This window comes from Pan troglodytes, chromosome X, assembly GCF_028858775.2.
Source record: "Pan troglodytes isolate AG18354 chromosome X, NHGRI_mPanTro3-v2.0_pri, whole genome shotgun sequence".
Lineage (NCBI taxonomy): Eukaryota > Metazoa > Chordata > Mammalia > Primates > Hominidae > Pan > Pan troglodytes.
The window spans coordinates 779,546-801,069 of NC_072421.2; the positions used below are offsets into that span (position 1 = coordinate 779,546).

Sequence of the window (21,524 nt, forward strand, 5' to 3'; positions counted from 1 at the left end):
TGGGGAAGGACGGGGCGCTTGGGGGAATGCAGTGGGTATAGGGATGTCGGAGGATGCTCAGGGGCTGTGCAGGGGCCTCAACAGCGACGTGGGTGGGGGACGCTGTCTTTCACGGCCCCAGGGAGGCCTCTCATGTCCCAGCCTTGAACCCTAATTGGGGGGCTCCCAGTGTCATTGTGGGAGGCTGAAGGCGCCGGTCAGAGGTGAACCCCCCACTTCTGGCCCCTCCCATGACCATGGGCTCCGGCTCATAGGTTGTGTGTGGTGGGGGGGGGCGGGCGGACATGGTCTCCCAGACAGGCTCCCCGGAGCTCGGGGCAGGGTGGGCCCTGCGGGCCGTGGCTCCCAGTGTCATTTCCCTGCGGCAGCCACAGACTCTCCTGCCCTGCACCTGCCCTTTTGTTGGGGGGGTCCTGACACTTCGCAGACCCAGGTGGGGGCGTCCGGGAATTCAGGGGAGCACCTGGTGACACTGAGGACACCTTGGGGGCAGCGGCATTCCCCTGGGAGGTGCTGCCTCGTCTACCCACCACCTGGAGCCCCCGCAGTCTCTCCTCAGGGGTCACGGGACCACCCTGTCTGTCCATCTCCTTCACAGCGACGGCTGCCGGTGGATGAACGGGGTGTGTGTGCTGCTCTCGGGGTGGTCCCGGCTTGGCCCTGCCCTGCCCTCCCCAAGGGCACAGGGCTGCCCTGCCGCGTGGACGCTGCCACCTCCGTTTCCTGGGGGAGCGTTTTGTCTTGTGTGAGGACAGGGGGTTGTTCCCATGGTCACCACCTGTGACCCTCCCCTGCCTGCAGAGGGAGCAGAGCTGGGCCTGGGCTCATCCGTGTTGGGTGCCCCTGGGGGGGGCTCGTGGCCTCCCCTGCACACGGGGCTCCTCCTGGTGGGGCCTCCGAACCCCCTCATTTAGGTGTCCCCCAGGTGTGGACGTCCCCACTCTGGCGCGGGCTCCTTCCTTCTGGGGTTGTTTGTGGAACGGGGCCTGGGTCCGTGGCTCCGGGAGGGAACGGCCCGAGGGTGGGGTCCCCCTGGCTGGGGAGGGGGCCCCGCAGAGAGGCCCAGGCTGCACCCCGAGGCGTCCGGCGTGGTCGCGGTCCCCATCCAGCACCGACACTTGTAAATCCCGGACGGAGCCACGCTGTGGCTGAGGGAGCCGAGCCCATGGCTGAAAATCCTCCAAACGTTCATTCAAACATACAAGCGTGATCGCCAGAAACGCTTTTGTACGTTTACACAAAACATTCACACAGCCTGTGGCGGAGGCTCCCGTCCAGAGGCGCCCGGGAGCCGCCGGTCACCGTTGTGCCCACACAGACCCTTTCCACAGACGCAGGCCCCGGAACCCAGGCCGGGAACGGCAAGTGCCGAGGGTGTCCGTGTGGGAACCCGTCCCATTCACGAGCGGCCCTACGTGTCCCCCGGGCACAGAGGTCTGGGCAGGTCCGGCCACGAACCCACGGCGGCCATCAACACGCTTCTGTGAATAAATAAAAATTTATCATTCCGTACACACGCACTCATTTTCCACAGCAGTTTTTACACGAGCCGCGGCGTCCCGGTGGTGGCACGTGGGGAGCGGCCCCGCGGCGGCGTTCTCGCGGGCGGTGTCACAGTGGCTCCAGGGCCTCGTCCCCGCACGCGTACTCGTACAGGTCCACGGCGCCCAGTGGTGAGGGCGCCTCGAAGAAGGGCCTCTGGGCCAGCGGGGACCGCAGCGCACTCAGCTTCTGCTCCACAGGGCTGAGCTCGGCCTCGAACCTGCAACGAGGGGATGGTGAAGACGTGGCCAGCGGCACGGAGCGGGTCATGTTTTCCGGGAAATGCAGGCTGCTCGGCGGCCAACCTCCAGCACGAGACAGTCCCCTGAGCCGACCTCAAGCTCCAGCCGCTGAGCCAGCAACGCGCTCCTGGCTGAGGACGCCGGCTCCACGAATGCTCCCGGGGTAGGGGCCTGCGGTGCAGGTGAAAACCCACCCAGGATGGGACGGAGCCCCAGGCGTGAGCTACACACAGAGGACCCAGGCGGGCGCGCCTTTTCCCCAAAGCGATATGACGGCGACTCTCAGAGGGCAGCCTCCGAGCTGCACGGGGCCTGTGTTTACACAATTGGGTCATGGTGTCCACACGGGACCACAGTTTAGACACATTCTCCCAAAGCACAGAAGCTCCTAGTGGAGGCCACCACTTCCGTTCTGACCAGAACACGCAGCAGTGCGAGGACTGGACGCGCGCCTTCCCTTAAGGTCTCCGCAGTGACATCGGGCGCTGCTCCGGGGAACCCAGCGCGGCCACAGACCACACAGACTCTCAGAGATCCTGTGGGGACACCTCTGCTTTCCAAGATGCCCCCCACAGCCCGGCACTGACCTCCCCATGGTCACCCCCACGGACCTGAGCTCCCACTGCCGGAGCAGGTGTGGACATGGTGAAGGCAGTCGACCCCAGCATGCTGCTGGCTGTGCAGCAGACACAAAGCTGGGCAGCGGTGGGGGTGGACTCTGGTCAGGTGGGGAGCAGAGGTGACAGATGGTGGTGGGGACAGGCGCACACCCATCCAGGCTAGGTCTGGGGGCCACGGCTGCCTTAGGGTGTCCGACAGGAGAAGGCAGAGACTGGGAAGTTGTGGGGACCCAGAGGTTGGCTGCCAGGTCAGAGCCACGGTGCACACAATGACCACGAGGAGGACGGACACACAGGACAGACGGCCGTGGGGGTGGGCCGTGGGGGCCCTGGGCTGCTTGGCAGGAATCGGACGGGGCGGCTGATGGGGTAGCAGGGATTAAAATGCACGTCCATGGAACCCATGGGTCGGGAACCCAACGGTAACCAGAAAGTATTTTGAGCTGCACCAAAATGAGAAGGCCATGGGCTGTGGTGTCCATGGCCCACGTCGCTGCCTGAAGATACTCAAGGAAAACAGCAGAACAAAGGGGAGAAACACCCGTGGTTCCCTGGGAAGAGGAGTGAACCTTGTCAGCCCCTCGCCTCACTGATCACACACAAAGTCAGTATCAGGAGCGTGAGAGACGCTATCACTGGATTCTGCAGACATCAGAGTCACGAACAGGAAATACCAACGATAACCCACTGATGGGAACGGGCAAGTTTCTGAAACACACAAACCCGCAAAGCTCACTCAAGGCTGGGCGGGGGCTCACGCCTGTAATTCCAGCACGTTGGGGGACCGAGGCGGGGAGAACCCTCGAGCTCAGGCATCCGAGACCAACCTAGGCAACACGGCGAAACCCCATCTCTAAAAAAAAATACAGAAAAGTAGCCGGGTGTGGTGGTGCGTGCCTGTAATCTCAGCCACTCGGGGGGCTCAGGTGCGAGGATTCCTTAAGCCCAGCAGGTGGAGGCTGCAGCGAGCTGAGATTGCGCCAATGCCCTCCAGCCTGCGTGACACAGCCAGACCCTGCCTCCAAAAAAAAAAAAACCAACGAAGAGAGATGACTTCAGCCAGTTTCTGATAAGGTCACTGGATTTCAGTGAAAAACCTCTCAGCAGTGGCTTCCCTGGCCAATTCCACTAACTCAAGAAAATGCCGCCTACCTACAGTTCTGGGGGCAGGAGGAGACGGAGACACGTGTTATCCTGATGGTGGTCACGGCTCTGTGGATACGGACGTATGTCAAAGCTCACCAAGCAGCACACTCGAAACGTGGTTTACTGTAAACAATAAAAACCCAGGCCCCGGCACTGTGAGAGGCCGAGGCGGGAGGATCACCTGAGGTCGGGAGTTCGAGACCAGCCTGGCCACGCTGGGGAAACCCCGTCTCTACTAAAAATACAAAAATTATCCTGGTGTGGTGGCGTGTGCCTGTAATCCCAGCACTGTGGGAGGCCGAGGCGGGTGGATCACCTGAGGTCGGGAGTTCGAGACCAGCCTGGCCAACATGGAGAAACTGCATCTCTACTAAAAATACAAAAATTAGCCAGGCGTGGTGGCGCATGCCAGTAATCCCAGCTACTCGGGAGGCTGAGGCAGGAGCATTGCTTGAACCCAGGAGGCGGAGGTTGCAGTGAGCCAAGATTGCGCCATTGAACTCCAGCCTGGGTGACAGAGTGAGACTCCATCTCAAAAAAACAAAAACAAACAAAGAAAACCAGGCCCACTCGGGGTCACTGGTGAATTCTACCAGACATTTAGGGAAGAAGTAACAGGTCCTCTATACAAACTCTTCCAGAAACTAAGGGAGAGAATACTGCCCCCCATTCCATGAGCCAGCATTACTCTGATACCAAAGCCAGACCGAGAAAAGCCGCTGGCCGGGCGCGGTGACTCACGCCTGCAATCCCAGCACTTTGGGAGGCCGAGGTGGGAGGATCACGTGAGCCCCGGAGTTTGAGACCAGCCCGGGCAACATGGCAAGACTCTGTCTCTAAAAAACCGAAAAATTAGCTGGGCGTGGAGGCACAGTCCTGTAGTCCCAGGTGCTCAGGGGGCCGAGGGTGGGGGACCACTTGAGCCCAGGAGGTTGAGGCTGCAGTGAGCTGACATCACGCCACCGGCCTCTAGCCTGGGTGACAGAGCAAGACCCTGTCTCAAAAAAAATAATAAAATACTCCAGATAATCTCTGCAAAGAGAATCCAGTAATATGTGAGGATAACATATGACTCGGCGAGGTCTATCCTGGGAACACGAGGCTGGCTGAAAATGACTCGGTGTAACTCACTGTATGGACACACAGAGGAACCACGGAGCGAAAGCATCTGAGAAATTCGGCCCTCACTGTGAGAAAGCCCCCGCAGACCAGGAACAGGGAGAAGATCCCCGCCAATGAGTGTGCTTACCACTGCGTGAGGGGAGACGTCCCCCAGGACTGGGAACGAGGACGGCACACAAACCAGCAGGGCTCACTCAAGGCTGGCCGTGGTCTGCCCTGACATCCACCACATCTCCCTGCGGGTTCCAGGCCGTGCAGCGGGCAAGAGAAAGGAAGTAACGTACACAGAGGGGTGAAAAGGAAGTAACATACACAGAGGAGTGAAAAGGAAGTAACGTACACAGAGGGGTGAAAAGGAAGTAACGTACACAGAGGTGAAAAGGAAGTAACGTACACAGAGGAGTGAAAAGACAGTAACGTACACAGAGAGGTGAAAAGAAAGTAACGTACACAGAGAGGTGAAAAGGAAGACGAGAGACGGACCCACTGACAGACATGGCCTGTCCACACAGAAAACCCCAAAGAACCGACAGAGCTTTGAGATCCAGTAAGTGCGTTTCATGAAGGTGCAAAACACAAGGTCAATAAATTCTATATGCTACCAACAAACAACTGGAAACGGGAACCTTAAAAGCACCGTTGACGACAGGAAAACGTCAGGAAACACTCAGAAGTCTCACAACATTCTCATCAAGCGTACACGGAAAGCTACAAAAATCCTGCCGAGAGACACGGACGGCGCCCGTGGACTGGGCCTCCCGCGGCTATGAAGACGGCAGCTGGGCCCACAGGGATCCATTCACTGGGCGAGATCTCACTCAAACGTTCAGATTTTTTGTTTTTGTTTTTGTTTTGGAAATGGAGTTTCGCTCTCATTGCCCAGGCTGGAGTGCAGTGGCGCGATCTTGGCTCACTGCAACCTCCACCTCCCGAGTAGCTGGGATTACAGACGTGTGCCACCATCCCTGGCTTTTTTTTTTTGAGACGGAGTCTCGCTCTGTCACCCAGGCTGGAGTGTGGTGGCGCGATCTCGGCTCACTGCAAGCTCCACCTCCCAGATTCACGCCATTCTCCTGCCTCAGCCTCCCGAGTAGCTGGGACTACAGGCGCCCACCACCACGCCTGGCTAATTTTTTTTTGTTTAGTAGAGACGGGGTTTCACCATGTTGGCCAGGATGGTCTCGATCTCCTGACCTCGTGATCCACCCGCCTCGGCCTCCCAAAGTGCTGGGATGACAGGCGTGAGGCACCGCGCCCGGCCAGAAGGAGCTTATTCTTATGTGTTTTCAAAGGCAAAGAAACCAGAATAGCCAACGTAGCACGGGACAGAAGCAGAACTGAGAAGCTCAGCACAGGATGGCAAAAGTGACCACATCGCTCCAGCGTGCACCACGGGAGGCCGGTGGGGGCCACAGTCCACGTGGTCACGGGACCAGCGCTCGCCACCACGTCAGAGTCCAACACACGTTCCCACAGGACGGCACAGCAAGGACGGGCTGAGTCTAAGATTCACACACAGGCAGCCCAACACCAGAATGGCCCCGACAGTTCCACACAGCGTCCAAGTCGGAGGCTTCTCACCGCAGCCAGCTCTGCCGCGGGAACGGACAGACGCGTGCAGCAGTGGGACGGAGAAAGGTTCCGGAACGGAGCCCGCACACGGCACAGTCACGACGCCGAGGCAACGCTGCGGCCTGCAAAGCTGATGCTGGGACAGTCGGACACCCGGACACCCACATACCACAAGGGGAACCTCAATCCGAGCTTCACACCCCACAGGGAAGGTTACTCAAGCGGACCTCAGACCAAAACGCAAAACATCGCAGAGGAAAATCTTTGTGGCTTTGGATTCAGAAATGAATTCTTAGATATGACACCAGAAACACTGCTGTAAAAATAACCAGTCAGTGTCTCCTCCTCCAAATTCAGAACATCTCTGAAACACCACGTGAAGAGGGGGTGAAAACACACGTCACAAACTGGGAAAAAGGCGAACACGTCGCAAATAAAGGGTTTGTATCCTGAAGACACAAAGAACCCTCACGCTCCGTGACAAAGCAACCAGCCCAGGGCCTCTCGGAGCCTCCGAGGCTGGAAGGCCGAAGCGGGGGCTGGAATGGCCACGGGCCCTGCAGCCTGCCCAGCAGGTGCCAGCCGTGGGATAAGGACAGACGTCGTCGGCAAAACATGTCTCGACTCGGCTTCCCCGTGCTGGGCCTGATGTGCAAAGCCTCACGCCCAGGATCACAGAACCCCACGCGGGGAATGACGGGCAGACTGCACCGAGGCCCGGCCCTGTCATCGGCTGTCCTTACCTCACCGGCCCCGTGTCAGGTCTCACCCCGCCCCTCTGTGTCCGTGCACCCCACCTGACTGGCCCCGCATCCCCCGGCTGCACACTCACCCGTCCCCCACACTCACCCGTCCCCCACACTCACCCGTCCCCCACACTCACCCGTCCCCCACACTCACCCGTCCCCCCACTCACCCGTCCTCCCAGGGCTCTCCCGCGGTGTCCTCGGCCACTAGGATGTCGTACTCCTCGGCCGCGTACTTCTCCCAGTCCGAGAGCTCGGGGCCGCCGCCGTCACCGTCCTGGAGGAAGCACACGGGTTACATACACGGCGTGGCGCGGCCCGGCCCGCGTGCCCGCCGCACTCACCCTGAGCAGGGAGATCTGCTCTTTCTGCTCGTGGTCGAGGTACTTCTCGATGTTGAAGAAGGTGTCGAAGAAGACGTTGGCCAGCTTGCAGCGCTTCAGGTCCTGCAGCGTGATCTTCCCTGCGGGGAGGGGAGTGCGTCCAAGGCGCGTGAGCCCGGTCTCACCTTCGGGGCCTGGGTGTGGGGTGCGCGCGTCCTGTCACACGTGCTTAAGGACGCGGCACGAAGCTCCGGGCTCTCACGTCACATGTTTGACGTGAAAGGCGGACACGCGAGTGTCCCGGTTCTGGGTGGGGACGGAGGCGTGGGAGGCCGTGATGCGGAGGCGACGAGGGGCACCGGTGCCCCAAGGACGCGTGGACTGGGACATGGCGCAGGGAGGCGCGGCCAGCAGGGGTGCTCCTGGATCTGAAATTACAGAGAACGGAGCTCCCCGTGCAGGCGGAGGCCAGAGGGTGTCCCGGGGACACTGAGCAGCAGGAGGAGCCCCATGGCCAGGGAGGGGCAGGGCTGCAGGGCGGTGCCCGGGCCTCAGAGCCATTTCCAAAGTTAAAGTCCCAGAGCTGGATTCTGAGATGCAGAAGGAAGCCAGGCGGCGTGGACGGTGGGGCTCCCCTTTGCCTTAGAGGGCACGGGGGTGGGTGGGAGGAGCTGGGGCGATGGTGTGGGAGGAGCTGGGGCGATGGTGTGGGAGGAGCTGGGGCGATGGTGTGGGGGGAACAGGGGTGAGGGGAGGAGCCGGGGGGAGTGAGAGGGGAGGAGCCGGGGGGGGTGAGAGGGGAGGAGCCGGGGGGTGGGGGGTGAGAGGGGAGGAGCCGGGGGGTGGGGGGTGAGAGGGGAGGAGCCGGGGGGTGGGGGGTGAGAGGGGAGGAGACTGGGGGGTGGGGGGTGAGAGGGGAGGAGACTGGGGGGTGGGGGGTGAGAGGGGAGGAGACTGGGGGGTGAGAGGGGAGGAGACTGGGGGGTGAGAGGGGAGGAGACGGGGGGGTGAGAGGGGAGGAGACGGGGGGGTGAGAGGGGAGGAGACGGGGGGTGAGAGGGGAGGAGACGGGGGGGGGTGAGAGGGGAGGAGACGGGGGGGTGAGAGGGGAGGAGACGGGGGGGGTGAGAGGGGAGGAGACGGGGGTGGGTGAGAGGGGAGGAGACGGGGGTGGGTGAGAGGGGAGGAGACGGGGGTGGGTGAGAGGGGAGGAGACGGGGGTGGGTGAGAGGGGAGGAGACGGGGGTGGGTGAGAGGGGAGGAGACGGGGGTGGGTGAGAGGGGAGGAGACGGGGGTGGGTGAGAGGGGAGGAGACGGGGGTGGGTGAGAGGGGAGGAGACGGGGGTGGGTGAGAGGGGAGGAGACGGGGGTGGGTGAGAGGGGAGGAGACGGGGGTGGGTGAGAGGGGAGGAGACGGGGGTGGGTGAGAGGGGAGGAGACGGGGGTGGGTGAGAGGGGAGGAGACGGGGGTGGGTGAGAGGGGAGGAGACGGGGGTGGGTGAGAGGGGAGGAGACGGGGGTGGGTGAGAGGGGAGGAGACGGGGGTGGGTGAGAGGGGAGGAGACGGGGGTGGGTGAGAGGGGAGGAGACGGGGGTGGGTGAGAGGGGAGGAGACGGGGGTGGGTGAGAGGGGAGGAGACGGGGGTGGGTGAGAGGGGAGGAGACGGGGGTGGGTGAGAGGGGAGGAGACGGGGGTGGGTGAGAGGGGAGGAGACGGGGGTGGGTGAGAGGGGAGGAGACGGGGGTGGGTGAGAGGGGAGGAGACGGGGGTGGGTGAGAGGGGAGGAGACGGGGGTGGGTGAGAGGGGAGGAGACGGGGGTGGGTGAGAGGGGAGGAGACGGGGGTGGGTGAGAGGGGAGGAGACGGGGGTGGGTGAGAGGGGAGGAGACGGGGGTGGGTGAGAGGGGAGGAGACGGGGGTGGGTGAGAGGGGAGGAGACGGGGGTGGGTGAGAGGGGAGGAGACGGGGGTGGGTGAGAGGGGAGGAGACGGGGGTGGGTGAGAGGGGAGGAGACGGGGGTGGGTGAGAGGGGAGGAGACGGGGGTGGGTGAGAGGGGAGGAGACGGGGGTGGGTGAGAGGGGAGGAGACGGGGGTGGGTGAGAGGGGAGGAGACGGGGGTGGGTGAGAGGGGAGGAGACGGGGGTGGGTGAGAGGGGAGGAGACGGGGGTGGGTGAGAGGGGAGGAGACGGGGGTGGGTGAGAGGGGAGGAGACGGGGGTGGGTGAGAGGGGAGGAGACGGGGGTGGGTGAGAGGGGAGGAGACGGGGGTGGGTGAGAGGGGAGGAGATGGGGGGGTGAGAGGGGAGGACCGCCTTGTGCGGCATCAGCACGAACGTGGCAACTGCTCCCTCAGCCCAGTGCCAACGTCCCCAGTGAGCTCCGGCCCTAGGTTCTCCAGGTCACCCCTCGGGGGGTGTCGATGCCCCGAATAGGAGGTTCTTGCACTGTGAGACTAGGCACCTGTGGTGCTGGCCCTCCTCACAAACTCAGTAGGAGCGGCCCTTTCCCAGTGTCCCCCCGCAGCAGGGACAGCGCCTCACAGGGACGTCCCCTCACCCTGGTCCGTCCTCCCTCCCGTCCGTCCCCTCACCGTGGGCCGTCCCCCATCCCGTCCGTCCCGTCACCCTAGGCCGTCCCCCCTCCCGTCCGTCCCCCCTCCCGTCCGTCCCCTCTCCCTGGGCCCTCCCCCCTCCCGTCCGTCCCCTCACCCTGGGCCGTCCCCCCTCCTGTCCGTCCCCTCTCCCTGGGCCGTCCCCTCGCCCGTCCGTCCCCTCACCCTGGGCCGTCCTCCCTCCCGTCTGTCCCCTCTCCCTGGGCCGTCCTCTCGCCCGTCCGTCCCCTCACCCTGGGCCGTGCCCTCACGGGGCATCACCTTCAGTCCTCGGCTTGACCAGGTCCAGCATCTGGCAGAGGCAGTCCTGGAAGGGCAGGGCCTCGATGGCCATGCTGTCCAGCCTTCGGCACTGCTCCTCGTAGAAGTACTCGAGCTCGAACATGGACAGGGCGCCGTCCCCGTCCAGGTCCATGCAGCGGAACCAGTACTCGATGCTGCGGCACGGCGAGCTCTGTCAGCCCCTGCCCTGGGCCCTCCCAGCCCGTGACCTGCAGCCCCTGGGGCAGCCCCCCACCGGGGGTGCACGCGTCCCCCCTGTGCCTTGCAGCCCCCACCGGGCGCGCACGCATCTCCTGCCCCCTGCCCCCTGCCCCCTGCAGCCCCCACCGGGCGCGCACGTGTCCCCGTCCCCTGCAGCCCCCACCGGGCGTGCACGCGTCCCCCTGTGCTGTGCAGCCCCCACCAGGTGTGCACGCGTCCCCCTGTGCCATGCAGCCCCCACCGGACATGCAGGCATCCGCCTGGGGACACATGTCACATGGGCGGCTCCCGGCCCCTCCACTGGGACAAACGCATGCCGCAGCAGGAACCCACCTGGTCGGTGTTTTTTTGTCTTCCTCAGAGATCAAAAACCAGACAAAGTCGGCATAGCTGATCTTCCCTTCCTTCTGCACTTTTCTGCCTCTAGATCCAAAGCCAGGATGGAGAGACGAAAATGCATGTCAGGGAGAGCTTCACAGGAAAGGAGCCCCTGTCCACGCGCCTCGGTGAGGGGAGCCCCCCGGGCCCGGCCCTCCTCCTGCCCTCCTCCTGCCCTCCTCCTGCCCTCCTCCTGCCCCTCCTCCTGCCCCTCCGGGGAGGAGGTGGAGGCCCCGTGGCCAGAGGGTTTTCCCCAGATCCAGGCGGGGTCAGGAGTGCACCTTCGTTACTGCTCACTCAGGCCCAGCGCCCGACAAGAACCCCCGACCTGGGGCCTGGGCCACACCCTTCCTCAGACCTCGCGTGACAGTCTTGTGCCACCCCCCCCCCCCAACTAGGGATTCACGTGACAGAGACACGTGCCCCCCTCGCCAGGGCCTGGGGTGACAACCACTCGCTGTCGGGACACAAAAAGCTCATGTCAGGCAACGATGAGGAGGGGGACCGGGGTCCTTGCAGGGGCAATGGCTGCCGTCAGGCGCCTGAGCGGTACGTACCGTGTGACTGCTCCTGAGAAGATCCTGTCTATCATCTTGGTAGAAATGGCTGGAAAGGAATGCGGTTGATGGGCAGCCCGCACCGTGCCTCGGCCCCGACGTCACCACCCCCCAGAGCCGAGACTGGATGCGGTGGGGACCGAAAAGCTGAGAGGACGCCTGGGTCTGGGAGAGCCCCGGGGCCCCAATGCCCCTGCACGGCCCATCCTAGGGGCCCACCACGCTTTCCCGTCGAGCACAGCCAAGTCCAGCATGAAATCCACAGAGTGCAAAGGTGACCGCGGCTCCAAGACCGACTTGCAAAGAGCAGAATATTCAGGCCTCAAAGGTTCAGCTTTTAGACGGAGAGAGAGACCTCCAGTGTGATCACGGAAACAAACACGTTTCAAACAAAGGTTCACCAACGGGGCGGGAGTGAGACCTCACTAACGGGGCGGGAGTGAAACCTCACCAACGGGGCGGGACTGAAACCTCACCAACGGGGCGGGAGGGAGACCTCACCAACGGGGCGGGAGTGAAACCTCACCAACGGGGCGGGACTGAAACCTCACCAACGGGGCGGGAGGGAGACCTCACCAACAGGAGGTGGGAGTGGAACCTCACCAACGGGGCGGGAGTGAGACCTCACCAACGGGAGGCGGGAGTGAGACCTCAGCAACGGGAGGCGGGAGTGAGACCTCAGCAACGGGAGGCGGGAGGGAGACCTCACCAAGGAGAGGCGGGAGTGAGACCTCAGCAACGGGAGGCGGGAGTGAGACCTCAGCAACGGGAGGCGGGAGTGAGACCTCAGCAACGAGAGGCGGGAGTGAGACCTCAGCAACGGGAGGCGGGAGGGAGACCTCACCAAGGAGAGGCGGGAGTGAGACCTCAGCAACGGGAGGCGGGAGTGAGACCTCAGCAACGGGAGGCGGGAGTGAGACCTCAGCAACGGGAGGCGGGAGGGAGACCTCAGCAACGGGAGGCGGGAGGGAGACCTCAGCAACGGGAGGCGGGAGGGAGACCTCACCAAGGAGAGGCGGGAGTGAGACCTCACCAACGGGAGGCGGGAGGGAGACCTCACCAACGGGAGGCGGGAGTGAGACCTCACCAACGGGAGGCGGGAGTGAGACCTCAGCAAGGAGAGGCGGGAGTGAGACCTCAGCAACGGGAGGCGGGAGTGAGACCTCAGCAACGGGAGGCGGGAGGGAGACCTCAGCAACGGGAGGCGGGAGGGAGACCTCAGCAACGGGAGGCGGGAGTGAGACCTCAGCAACGGGAGGCGGGAGTGAGACCTCAGCAACGGGAGGCGGGAGGGAGACCTCAGCAACGGGAGGCGGGAGGGAGACCTCAGCAACGGGAGGCGGGAGTGAGACCTCAGCAACGGGAGGCGGGAGTGAGACCTCACCAACGGGAGGCGGGAGGGAGACCTCAGCAACGGGAGGCGGGAGTGAGACCTCAGCAAAGGGAGGCGGGAGTGAGACCTCACCAAGGAGAGGCGGGAGTGAGACCTCAGCAACGGGAGGCGGGAGTGAGACCTCAGCAACGGGAGGAGGGAGGGAGACCTCAGCAACGGGAGGCGGGAGTGAGACCTCAGCAACGGGAGGCGGGAGTGAGACCTCAGCAACGAGAGGCGGGAGTGAGACCTCAGCAACGGGAGGCGGGAGGGAGACCTCACCAAGGAGAGGCGGGAGTGAGACCTCAGCAACGGGAGGCGGGAGGGAGACCTCAGCAACGGGAGGCGGGAGTGAGACCTCAGCAACGGGAGGCGGGAGTGAGACCTCAGCAACGGGAGGCGGGAGGGAGACCTCAGCAACGGGAGGCGGGAGGGAGACCTCAGCAACGGGAGGCGGGAGTGAGACCTCAGCAACGGGAGGCGGGAGTGAGACCTCAGCAACGGGAGGCGGGAGGGAGACCTCAGCAACGGGAGGCGGGAGTGAGACCTCAGCAACGGGAGGCGGGAGTGAGAGCTCAGCAACGGGAGGAGGGAGGGAGACCTCAGCAACGGGAGGAGGGAGGGAGACCTCACCAACGGGAGGCGGGAGGGAGACCTCACCAACGGGAGGCGGGAGTGAGACCTCAGCAACGGGAGGCGGGAGTGAGACCTCAGCAACGGGAGGCGGGAGTGAGACCTCAGCAACGGGAGGCGGGAGGGAGACCTCAGCAACGGGAGGCGGGAGGGAGACCTCAGCAACGGGAGGCGGGAGGGAGACCTCACCAAGGAGAGGCGGGAGTGAGACCTCACCAACGGGAGGCGGGAGGGAGACCTCACCAACGGGAGGCGGGAGTGAGACCTCACCAACGGGAGGCGGGAGTGAGACCTCAGCAAGGAGAGGCGGGAGTGAGACCTCAGCAACGGGAGGCGGGAGTGAGACCTCAGCAACGGGAGGCGGGAGGGAGACCTCAGCAACGGGAGGCGGGAGGGAGACCTCAGCAACGGGAGGCGGGAGTGAGACCTCAGCAACGGGAGGCGGGAGTGAGACCTCAGCAACGGGAGGCGGGAGGGAGACCTCAGCAACGGGAGGCGGGAGGGAGACCTCAGCAACGGGAGGCGGGAGTGAGACCTCAGCAACGGGAGGCGGGAGTGAGACCTCAGCAACGGGAGGCGGGAGGGAGACCTCAGCAACGGGAGGCGGGAGGGAGACCTCAGCAACGGGAGGCGGGAGGGAGACCTCAGCAACGGGAGGCGGGAGGGAGACCTCAGCAACGGGAGGCGGGAGGGAGACCTCACCAACGGGAGGCGGGAGGGAGACCTCAGCAACGGGAGGCGGGAGGGAGACCTCAGCAACGGGAGGCGGGAGGGAGACCTCACCAACGGGAGGCGGGAGGGAGACCTCAGCAACGGGAGGCGGGAGGGAGACCTCACCAACGGGAGGCGGGAGGGAGACCTCAGCAACGGGAGGCGGGAGGGAGACCTCACCAACGGGAGGCGGGAGTGAGACCTCACCAACGGGAGGCGGGAGGGAGACCTCACCAAGGAGAGGCGGGAGTGAGACCTCAGCAACGGGAGGCGGGAGTGAGACCTCAGCAACGGGAGGCGGGAGTGAGACCTCAGCAACGGGAGGCGGGAGTGAGACCTCAGCAACGGGAGGCGGGAGTGAGACCTCAGCAACGGGAGGCGGGAGGGAGACCTCAGCAAGGAGAGGCGGGAGTGAGACCTCAGCAACGGGAGGCGGGAGTGAGACCTCAGCAACGGGAGGCGGGAGTGAGACCTCAGCAACGGGAGGCGGGAGGGAGACCTCAGCAACGGGAGGCGGGAGGGAGACCTCACCAACGGGAGGCGGGAGTGAGACCTCACCAACGGGAGGCGGGAGTGAGACCTCAGCAAGGAGAGGCGGGAGTGAGACCTCAGCAACGGGAGGCGGGAGTGAGACCTCAGCAACGGGAGGCGGGAGGGAGACCTCACCAAGGAGAGGCGGGAGGGAGACCTCACCAACGGGAGGCGGGAGTGAGACCTCACCAACGGGAGGCGGGAGTGAGACCTCACCAACGGGAGGCGGGAGTGAGACCTCACCAACGGGAGGCGGGAGTGAGACCTCACCAACGGGAGGCGGGAGTGAGACCTCACCAACGGGAGGCGGGAGGGAGACCTCACCAACGGGAGGCGGGAGGGAGACCTCACCAACGGGAGGCGGGAGGGAGACCTCACCAACGGGAGGCGGGAGGGAGACCTCACCAACGGGAGGCGGGAGGGAGACCTCACCAACGGGAGGCGGGAGGGAGACCTCACCAACGGGAGGCGGGAGGGAGACCTCACCAACGGGAGGCGGGAGGGAGACCTCACCAAGGAGAGGCGGGAGTGAGACCTCAGCAACGGGAGGCGGGAGTGAGACCTCACCAACGGGAGGCGGGAGGGAGACCTCAGCAACGGGAGGCGGGAGGGAGACCTCAGCAACGGGAGGCGGGAGTGAGACCTCAGCAACGGGAGGCGGGAGTGAGACCTCAGCAAGGAGAGGCGGGAGTGAGACCTCAGCAACGGGAGGCGGGAGTGAGACCTCAGCAACGGGAGGAGGGAGGGAGACCTCAGCAACGGGAGGCGGGAGTGAGACCTCAGCAACGGGAGGCGGGAGTGAGACCTCACCAAGGAGAGGCGGGAGTGAGACCTCACCAAGGAGAAGCGGGAGTGAGACCTCAGCAACGGGAGGCGGGAGTGAGACCTCAGCAACGGGAGGAGGGAGGGAGACCTCAGCAACGGGAGGCGGGAGTGAGACCTCAGCAACGGGAGGCGGGAGGGAGACCTCAGCAACGGGAGGAGGGAGTGAGACCTCAGCAACGGGGCGGGAGGGAGACCTCACCAAGGAGAGGCGGGAGTGAGACCTCGCCAACGGGAGGCGGGAGGGAGACCTCACCAACGGGAGGCGGGAGGGAGACCTCACCAAGGAGAGGCGGGAGTGAGACCTCAGCAACGGGAGGCGGGAGGGAGACCTCACCAAGGAGAGGCGGGAGTGAGACCTCAGCAACGGGAGGCGGGAGTGAGACCTCAGCAACGGGAGGCGGGAGGGAGACCTCAGCAACGGGAGGCGGGAGTGAGACCTCAGCAACGGGAGGCGGGAGTGAGACCTCAGCAACGGGAGGCGGGAGTGAGACCTCAGCAACGGGAGGCGGGAGGGAGACCTCAGCAACGGGAGGCGGGAGTGAGACCTCAGCAACGGGAGGCGGGAGTGAGAGCTCAGCAACGGGAGGAGGGAGGGAGACCTCAGCAACGGGAGGAGGGAGGGAGACCTCACCAACGGGAGGCGGGAGGGAGACCTCACCAACGGGAGGCGGGAGTGAGACCTCACCAACGGGAGGCGGGAGTGAGACCTCAGCAACGGGAGGCGGGAGTGAGACCTCACCAAGGAGAGGCGGGAGTGAGACCTCAGCAACGGGAGGCGGGAGTGAGACCTCAGCAACGGGAGGAGGGAGTGAGACCTCACCAAGGAGAGGCGGGAGTGAGACCTCAGCAACGGGAGGCGGGAGTGAGACCTCAGCAACGGGAGGCGGGAGGGAGACCTCAGCAACGGGAGGCGGGAGGGAGACCTCAGCAACGGGAGGCGGGAGGGAGAGCTCAGCAACGGGAGGCGGGAGTGAGACCTCAGCAACGGGAGGCGGGAGGGAGACCTCAGCAACGGGAGGAGGGAGTGAGACCTCACCAACGGGAGGCGGGAGGGAGACCTCACCAACGGGAGGCGGGAGTGAGACCTCAGCAAGGAGAGGCGGGAGGGAGACCTCAGCAACGGGAGGCGGGAGTGAGACCTCAGCAACGGGAGGCGGGAGGGAGAGCTCAGCAACCGGAGGCGGGAGTGAGAGCTCAGCAACGGGAGGCGGGAGTGAGAGCTCAGCAACGGGAGGAGGGAGGGAGACCTCAGCAACGGGAGGAGGGAGGGAGACCTCACCAAGGAGAGGCGGGAGTGAGACCTCAGCAACGGGAGGAGGGAGGGAGACCTCAGCAACGGGAGGCGGGAGTGAGACCTCAGCAACGGGAGGCGGGAGTGAGAGCTCAGCAACCGGAGGCGGGAGTGAGAGCTCAGCAACGGGAGGAGGGAGGGAGACCTCAGCAACGGGAGGAGGGAGGGAGACCTCAGCAACGGGAGGCGGGAGGGAGACCTCACCAAGGAGAGGCGGGAGTGAGACCTCAGCAACGGGAGGCGGGAGTGAGACCTCAGCAACGGGAGGCGGGAGTGAGAGCTCAGCAACGGGAGGAGGGAGGGAGACCTCAGCAACGGGAGGAGGGAGTGAGACCTCACCAAGGAGAGGCGGGAGTGAGACCTCAGCAACGGGAGGCGGGAGTGAGACCTCAGCAACGGGAGGCGGGAGGAAGACCTCAGCAACGGGAGGCGGGAGGGAGAGCTCAGCAACGGGAGGCGGGAGTGAGACCTCAGCAACGGGAGGAGGGAGGGAGACCTCAGCAACGGGAGGAGGGAGGGAGACCTCACCAAGGAGAGGCGGGAGTGAGACCTCAGCAACGGGAGGCGGGAGTGAGACCTCAGCAACGGGAGGCGGGAGTGAGAGCTCAGCAACGGGAGGAGGGAGGGAGACCTCAGCAACGGGAGGAGGGAGTGAGACCTCACCAAGGAGAGGCGGGAGTGAGACCTCAGCAACGGGAGGCGGGAGTGAGACCTCAGCAACGGGAGGCGGGAGGGAGACCTCAGCAACGGGAGGCGGGAGGGAGAGCTCAGCAACCGGAGGCGGGAGTGAGAGCTCAGCAACGGGAGGAGGGAGGGAGACCTCAGCAACGGGAGGAGGGAGGGAGACCTCAGCAACGGGAGGCGGGAGGGAGACCTCACCAAGGAGAGGCGAGAGGGAGACCTCAGCAACGGGAGGCGGGAGTGAGACCTCAGCAACGGGAGGCGGGAGGGAGACCTCAGCAACGGGAGGCGGGAGTGAGACCTCAGCAACGGGAGGCGGGAGGGAGACCTCAGCAACGGGAGGCGGGAGGGAGAGCTCAGCAACCGGAGGCGGGAGTGAGAGCTCAGCAACGGGAGGCGGGAGGGAGACCTCAGCAACGGGAGGCGGGAGTGAGACCTCAGCAACGGGAGGCGGGAGGGAGACCTCAGCAACGGGAGGAGGGAGTGAGACCTCAGCAACGGGGCGGGAGGGAGACCTCACCAAGGAGAGGCGGGAGTGAGACCTCGCCAACGGGAGGCGGGAGGGAGACCTCACCAACGGGAGGCGGGAGTGAGACCTCACCAAGGAGAGGCGGGAGTGAGACCTCAGCAACGGGAGGCGGGAGTGAGACCTCAGCAACGGGAGGCGGGAGTGAGACCTCAGCAACGGGAGGCGGGAGTGAGACCTCACCAACGGGAGGCGGGAGTGAGACCTCAGCAACGGGAGGCGGGAGGGAGAGCTCAGCAACGGGAGGCGGGAGTGAGACCTCAGCAACGGGAGGCGGGAGTGAGACCTCAGCAACGGGAGGCGGGAGGGAGACCTCAGCAAGGAGAGGCGGGAGGGAGACCTCACCAACGGGAGGCGGGAGGGAGACCTCACCAACGGGAGGCGGGAGTGAGACCTCACCAACGGGAGGCGGGAGTGAGACCTCAGCAACGGGAGGCGGGAGGGAGACCTCACCAACGGGAGGCGGGAGTGAGACCTCACCAAGGAGAGGCGGGAGTGAGACCTCAGCAACGGGAGGCGGGAGTGAGACCTCAGCAACGGGAGGCGGGAGTGAGACCTCAGCAACGGGACGCGGGAGTGAGACCTCAGCAACGGGAGGCGGGAGTGAGACCTCAGCAACGGGAGGCGGGAGTGAGACCCCACCAACGGGAGGCGGGAGGGAGACCTCACCAAGGAGAGGCGGGAGGGAGACCTCACCAACAGGAGGTGGGAGTGGAACCTCACCAACGGGGCGGGAGTGAGACCTCAGCAACGGGAGGCGGGAGTGAGACCTCACCAAGGAGAGGCGGGAGGAAGACCTCACCAAGGAGAGGCGGGAGTGAGACCTCAGCAACGGGAGGCGGGAGTGAGACCTCACCAACGGGAGGCGGGAGGGAGACCTCACCAAGGAGAGGCGGGAGTGAGACCTCAGCAACGGGAGGCGGGAGTGAGACCTCAGCAACGGGAGGCGGGAGGGAGACCTCACCAACGGGAGGCGGGAGTGAGACCTCAGCAACGGGAGGCGGGAGGGAGACCTCAGCAACGGGAGGCGGGAGTGAGACCTCAGCAACGGGAGGCGGGAGTGAGACCTCACCAAGGAGAGGCGGGAGTGAGACCTCACCAAGGAGAGGCGGGAGTGAGACCTCAGCAACGGGAGGCGGGAGGGAGACCTCAGCAACGGGAGGAGGGAGGGAGACCTCAGCAACGGGAGGCGGGAGTGAGACCTCAGCAACGGGAGGCGGGAGGGAGACCTCACCAAGGAGAGGCGGGAGTGAGACCTCAGCAACGGGAGGCGGGAGGGAGACCTCACCAAGGGGAGGCGGGAGTGAGACCTCAGCAACGGGGCGGGAGGGAGACCTCACCAAGGAGAGGCGGGAGTGAGACCTCGCCAACGGGAGGCGGGAGGGAGACCTCAGCAACGGGAGGCGGGAGTGAGACCTCAGCAACGGGAGGCGGGAGTGAGAGCTCAGCAACGGGAGGAGGGAGGGAGACCTCAGCAACGGGAGGAGGGAGGGAGACCTCACCAAGGAGAGGCGGGAGTGAGACCTCAGCAACGGGAGGCGGGAGTGAGACCTCAGCAACGGGAGGCGGGAGGGAGAGCTCAGCAACCGGAGGCGGGAGTGAGAGCTCAGCAACGGGAGGAGGGAGGGAGACCTCAGCAACGGGAGGAGGGAGGGAGACCTCACCAAGGAGAGGCGGGAGTGAGACCTCAGCAACGGGAGGAGGGAGGGAGACCTCAGCAACGGGAGGCGGGAGGGAGACCTCACCAAGGAGAGGCGAGAGGGAGACCTCAGCAACGGGAGGCGGGAGTGAGACCTCAGCAACGGGAGGCGGGAGTGAGACCTCAGCAACGGGAGGCGGGAGGGAGACCTCAGCAACGGGAGGCGGGAGTGAGAGCTCAGCAACCGGAGGCGGGAGTGAGAGCTCAGCAACGGGAGGAGGGAGGGAGACCTCAGCAACGGGAGGAGGGAGGGAGACCTCAGCAACGGGAGGCGGGAGGGAGACCTCACCAATGAGAGGCAGGAGTGAAAGCACCGTCGCCGTCAGCTCGGGCCGCCACAAGAAGGTCCCGCAGCCTGGGCGGCCATCCCTGCGGTCACCGGTGTCCCTGGGACGCACGAGCCAAGGTGCCGCCCCCCGCTTCAGGCCGCAGTGCGTGAGAAACAGCGCAGCCCGGCCGCACACGGCATCCTGCCCTGGGACCGAGAGTGGGCTCCAGAGGAACGCGGAAAGCTGGGGCCGGGCCGGGCCGGGGGTTCACAGGGACAGTGAGCGCCTGGTTCTGGGCCGATTCCCAGCTGTGCAGGTGCTGGCTCAGGCCACACGGGCCGGCGCTGTGGAGCTGTGCTCTCCTCGTGGCTAGTTAGGGGCCCAGGGCGCAGGTGGCTCCCTGAACTGAGCGCAGGACAAATCCAGGGAATGCTACGTCTGCTCAGGTGCGCGTCCGACGCAGGGATCTACTGCGGCCACGCGACCCAGGACCAGCCCCGGGAGACGCAGACGGGTGCCGCTCACGTTCAGGGAACCAGGCGTATATGAGTCGACCACACACAACAGATGCCACCGCAATTCGGTAACAGTCTTGGTCATATGGTTTTTTGGGGTAAAAAGCACACTTAAAAGAATCCTTTAGAAAACTCAAGCCCTACAGGCCACAGGCCGCTTTGAGTTCCTGCAAGTGTGGATGACTCTTAGAGGGGCCGGGAGGCGGTGGCTGCTTTGAGGACACCTGGGCGGCACCGGCTCCCGCGGAAATATTTGAACGACCGCTAAGCCTGGGGCGCCACCTAGTCCGGGATTGGATGGAAACTGCTCCAGGCCTTGGGGGCTGCAACCTGGAGCTCCTGAGGGAAGGCGTGTGGTCTGCCCGCCCTTGCTCGGGTGTTAACAAGGAAGCCCCACAGCGCTGCTGGCCCTCGGGCCAGGAGCTTCAGGACCAGCGGCCCACACTGACCCTGTAGACGCCGGCAGGCAGAGGCCTCGGGCAGAGGCGTACGCGGGGACCCAGATACCGGGCAGCGAGTGGGGAAGGAGAGGCAGCTGCAGACACAGAGCGGGGAGTGCGGGAGGAGAGGCAGCTGCAGACCCGCAGGCCTTGAGAGAAGGGTGTGCTCGGTGTCCGCGCGGCCCGCCCGCCCCTGTGCCCCCGCGCACCGTGGTCATTGTGCCGCGCCAGGTCGTCCGCGTCGATGAGCAGGTCGTGGTCCGTGTCCAGCTCCCAGAACTTGCAGTAGATGACGTAGAAATGCTCGTACGAGAAGAATTCGGTCAGCTGGTTGATGTCCTCCTCCTCCTCCAGCAGCGCCACATTCTGCCAAGGGACCCAGGCGGCCTGAGCGCGGGGCCTCTGCGGGGACGCCCCAAGTCCGCCTGGCTGCGGGCGGGGCAGGGAAGGCTGGGAGGGTCGGGGCGGCTCCGTGGGTGGGGGGGACTGGGCAGCTGGGGCAAGGGGGCGCTCCGAGTGGGGGCAACTCTGCGGTGGGGGGAGCTCCAGCATGGGGGCGGCTCCCTAAACGGGTGTGGGGGTGGGGGGCAGCTCTGGGGGAGTCAGGGCTCGGCTCCCCCTCAGGGTGGTGCCCAGTACGGCCCCACCCGCCTCCTAGATCAACCGTGGACCCCCAACCGCAGGCG

At 65.0% G+C, this 21,524-nt stretch overlaps 1 protein-coding gene across 4 annotated transcripts in view; it reads right to left on the bottom strand.

The window, feature by feature from the left end:
* Positions 1-1,188: 1,188 nt before the first annotated feature.
* The window catches only part of LOC112207609 (serine/threonine-protein phosphatase 2A regulatory subunit B'' subunit beta), a 65,750-nt gene continuing 45,414 nt past the window's right edge, over positions 1,189-21,524 (bottom strand). For 2 of the 4 annotated variants that reach the window (XM_054677037.2, XM_054677038.2), the window contains exons 7-13: positions 21,048-21,204; positions 11,346-11,394; positions 10,744-10,833; positions 10,189-10,364; positions 7,335-7,453; positions 7,161-7,267; positions 1,484-1,762 (exon numbers count right to left, since the gene is read on the bottom strand). In XM_054677037.2, the coding sequence (XP_054533012.1) occupies positions 1,612-1,762; positions 7,161-7,267; positions 7,335-7,453; positions 10,189-10,364; positions 10,744-10,833; positions 11,346-11,394; positions 21,048-21,204 (849 nt within the window). In that variant the 3' untranslated portion in view covers positions 1,484-1,611. Of the gene's footprint in view, positions 1,763-7,160; positions 7,268-7,334; positions 7,454-10,188; positions 10,365-10,743; positions 10,834-11,345; positions 11,395-21,047; positions 21,205-21,524 lie in introns of all 4 variants that reach the window. The other 2 variants (XM_054677035.2, XM_054677036.2) reach the window with 2 other exon arrangements.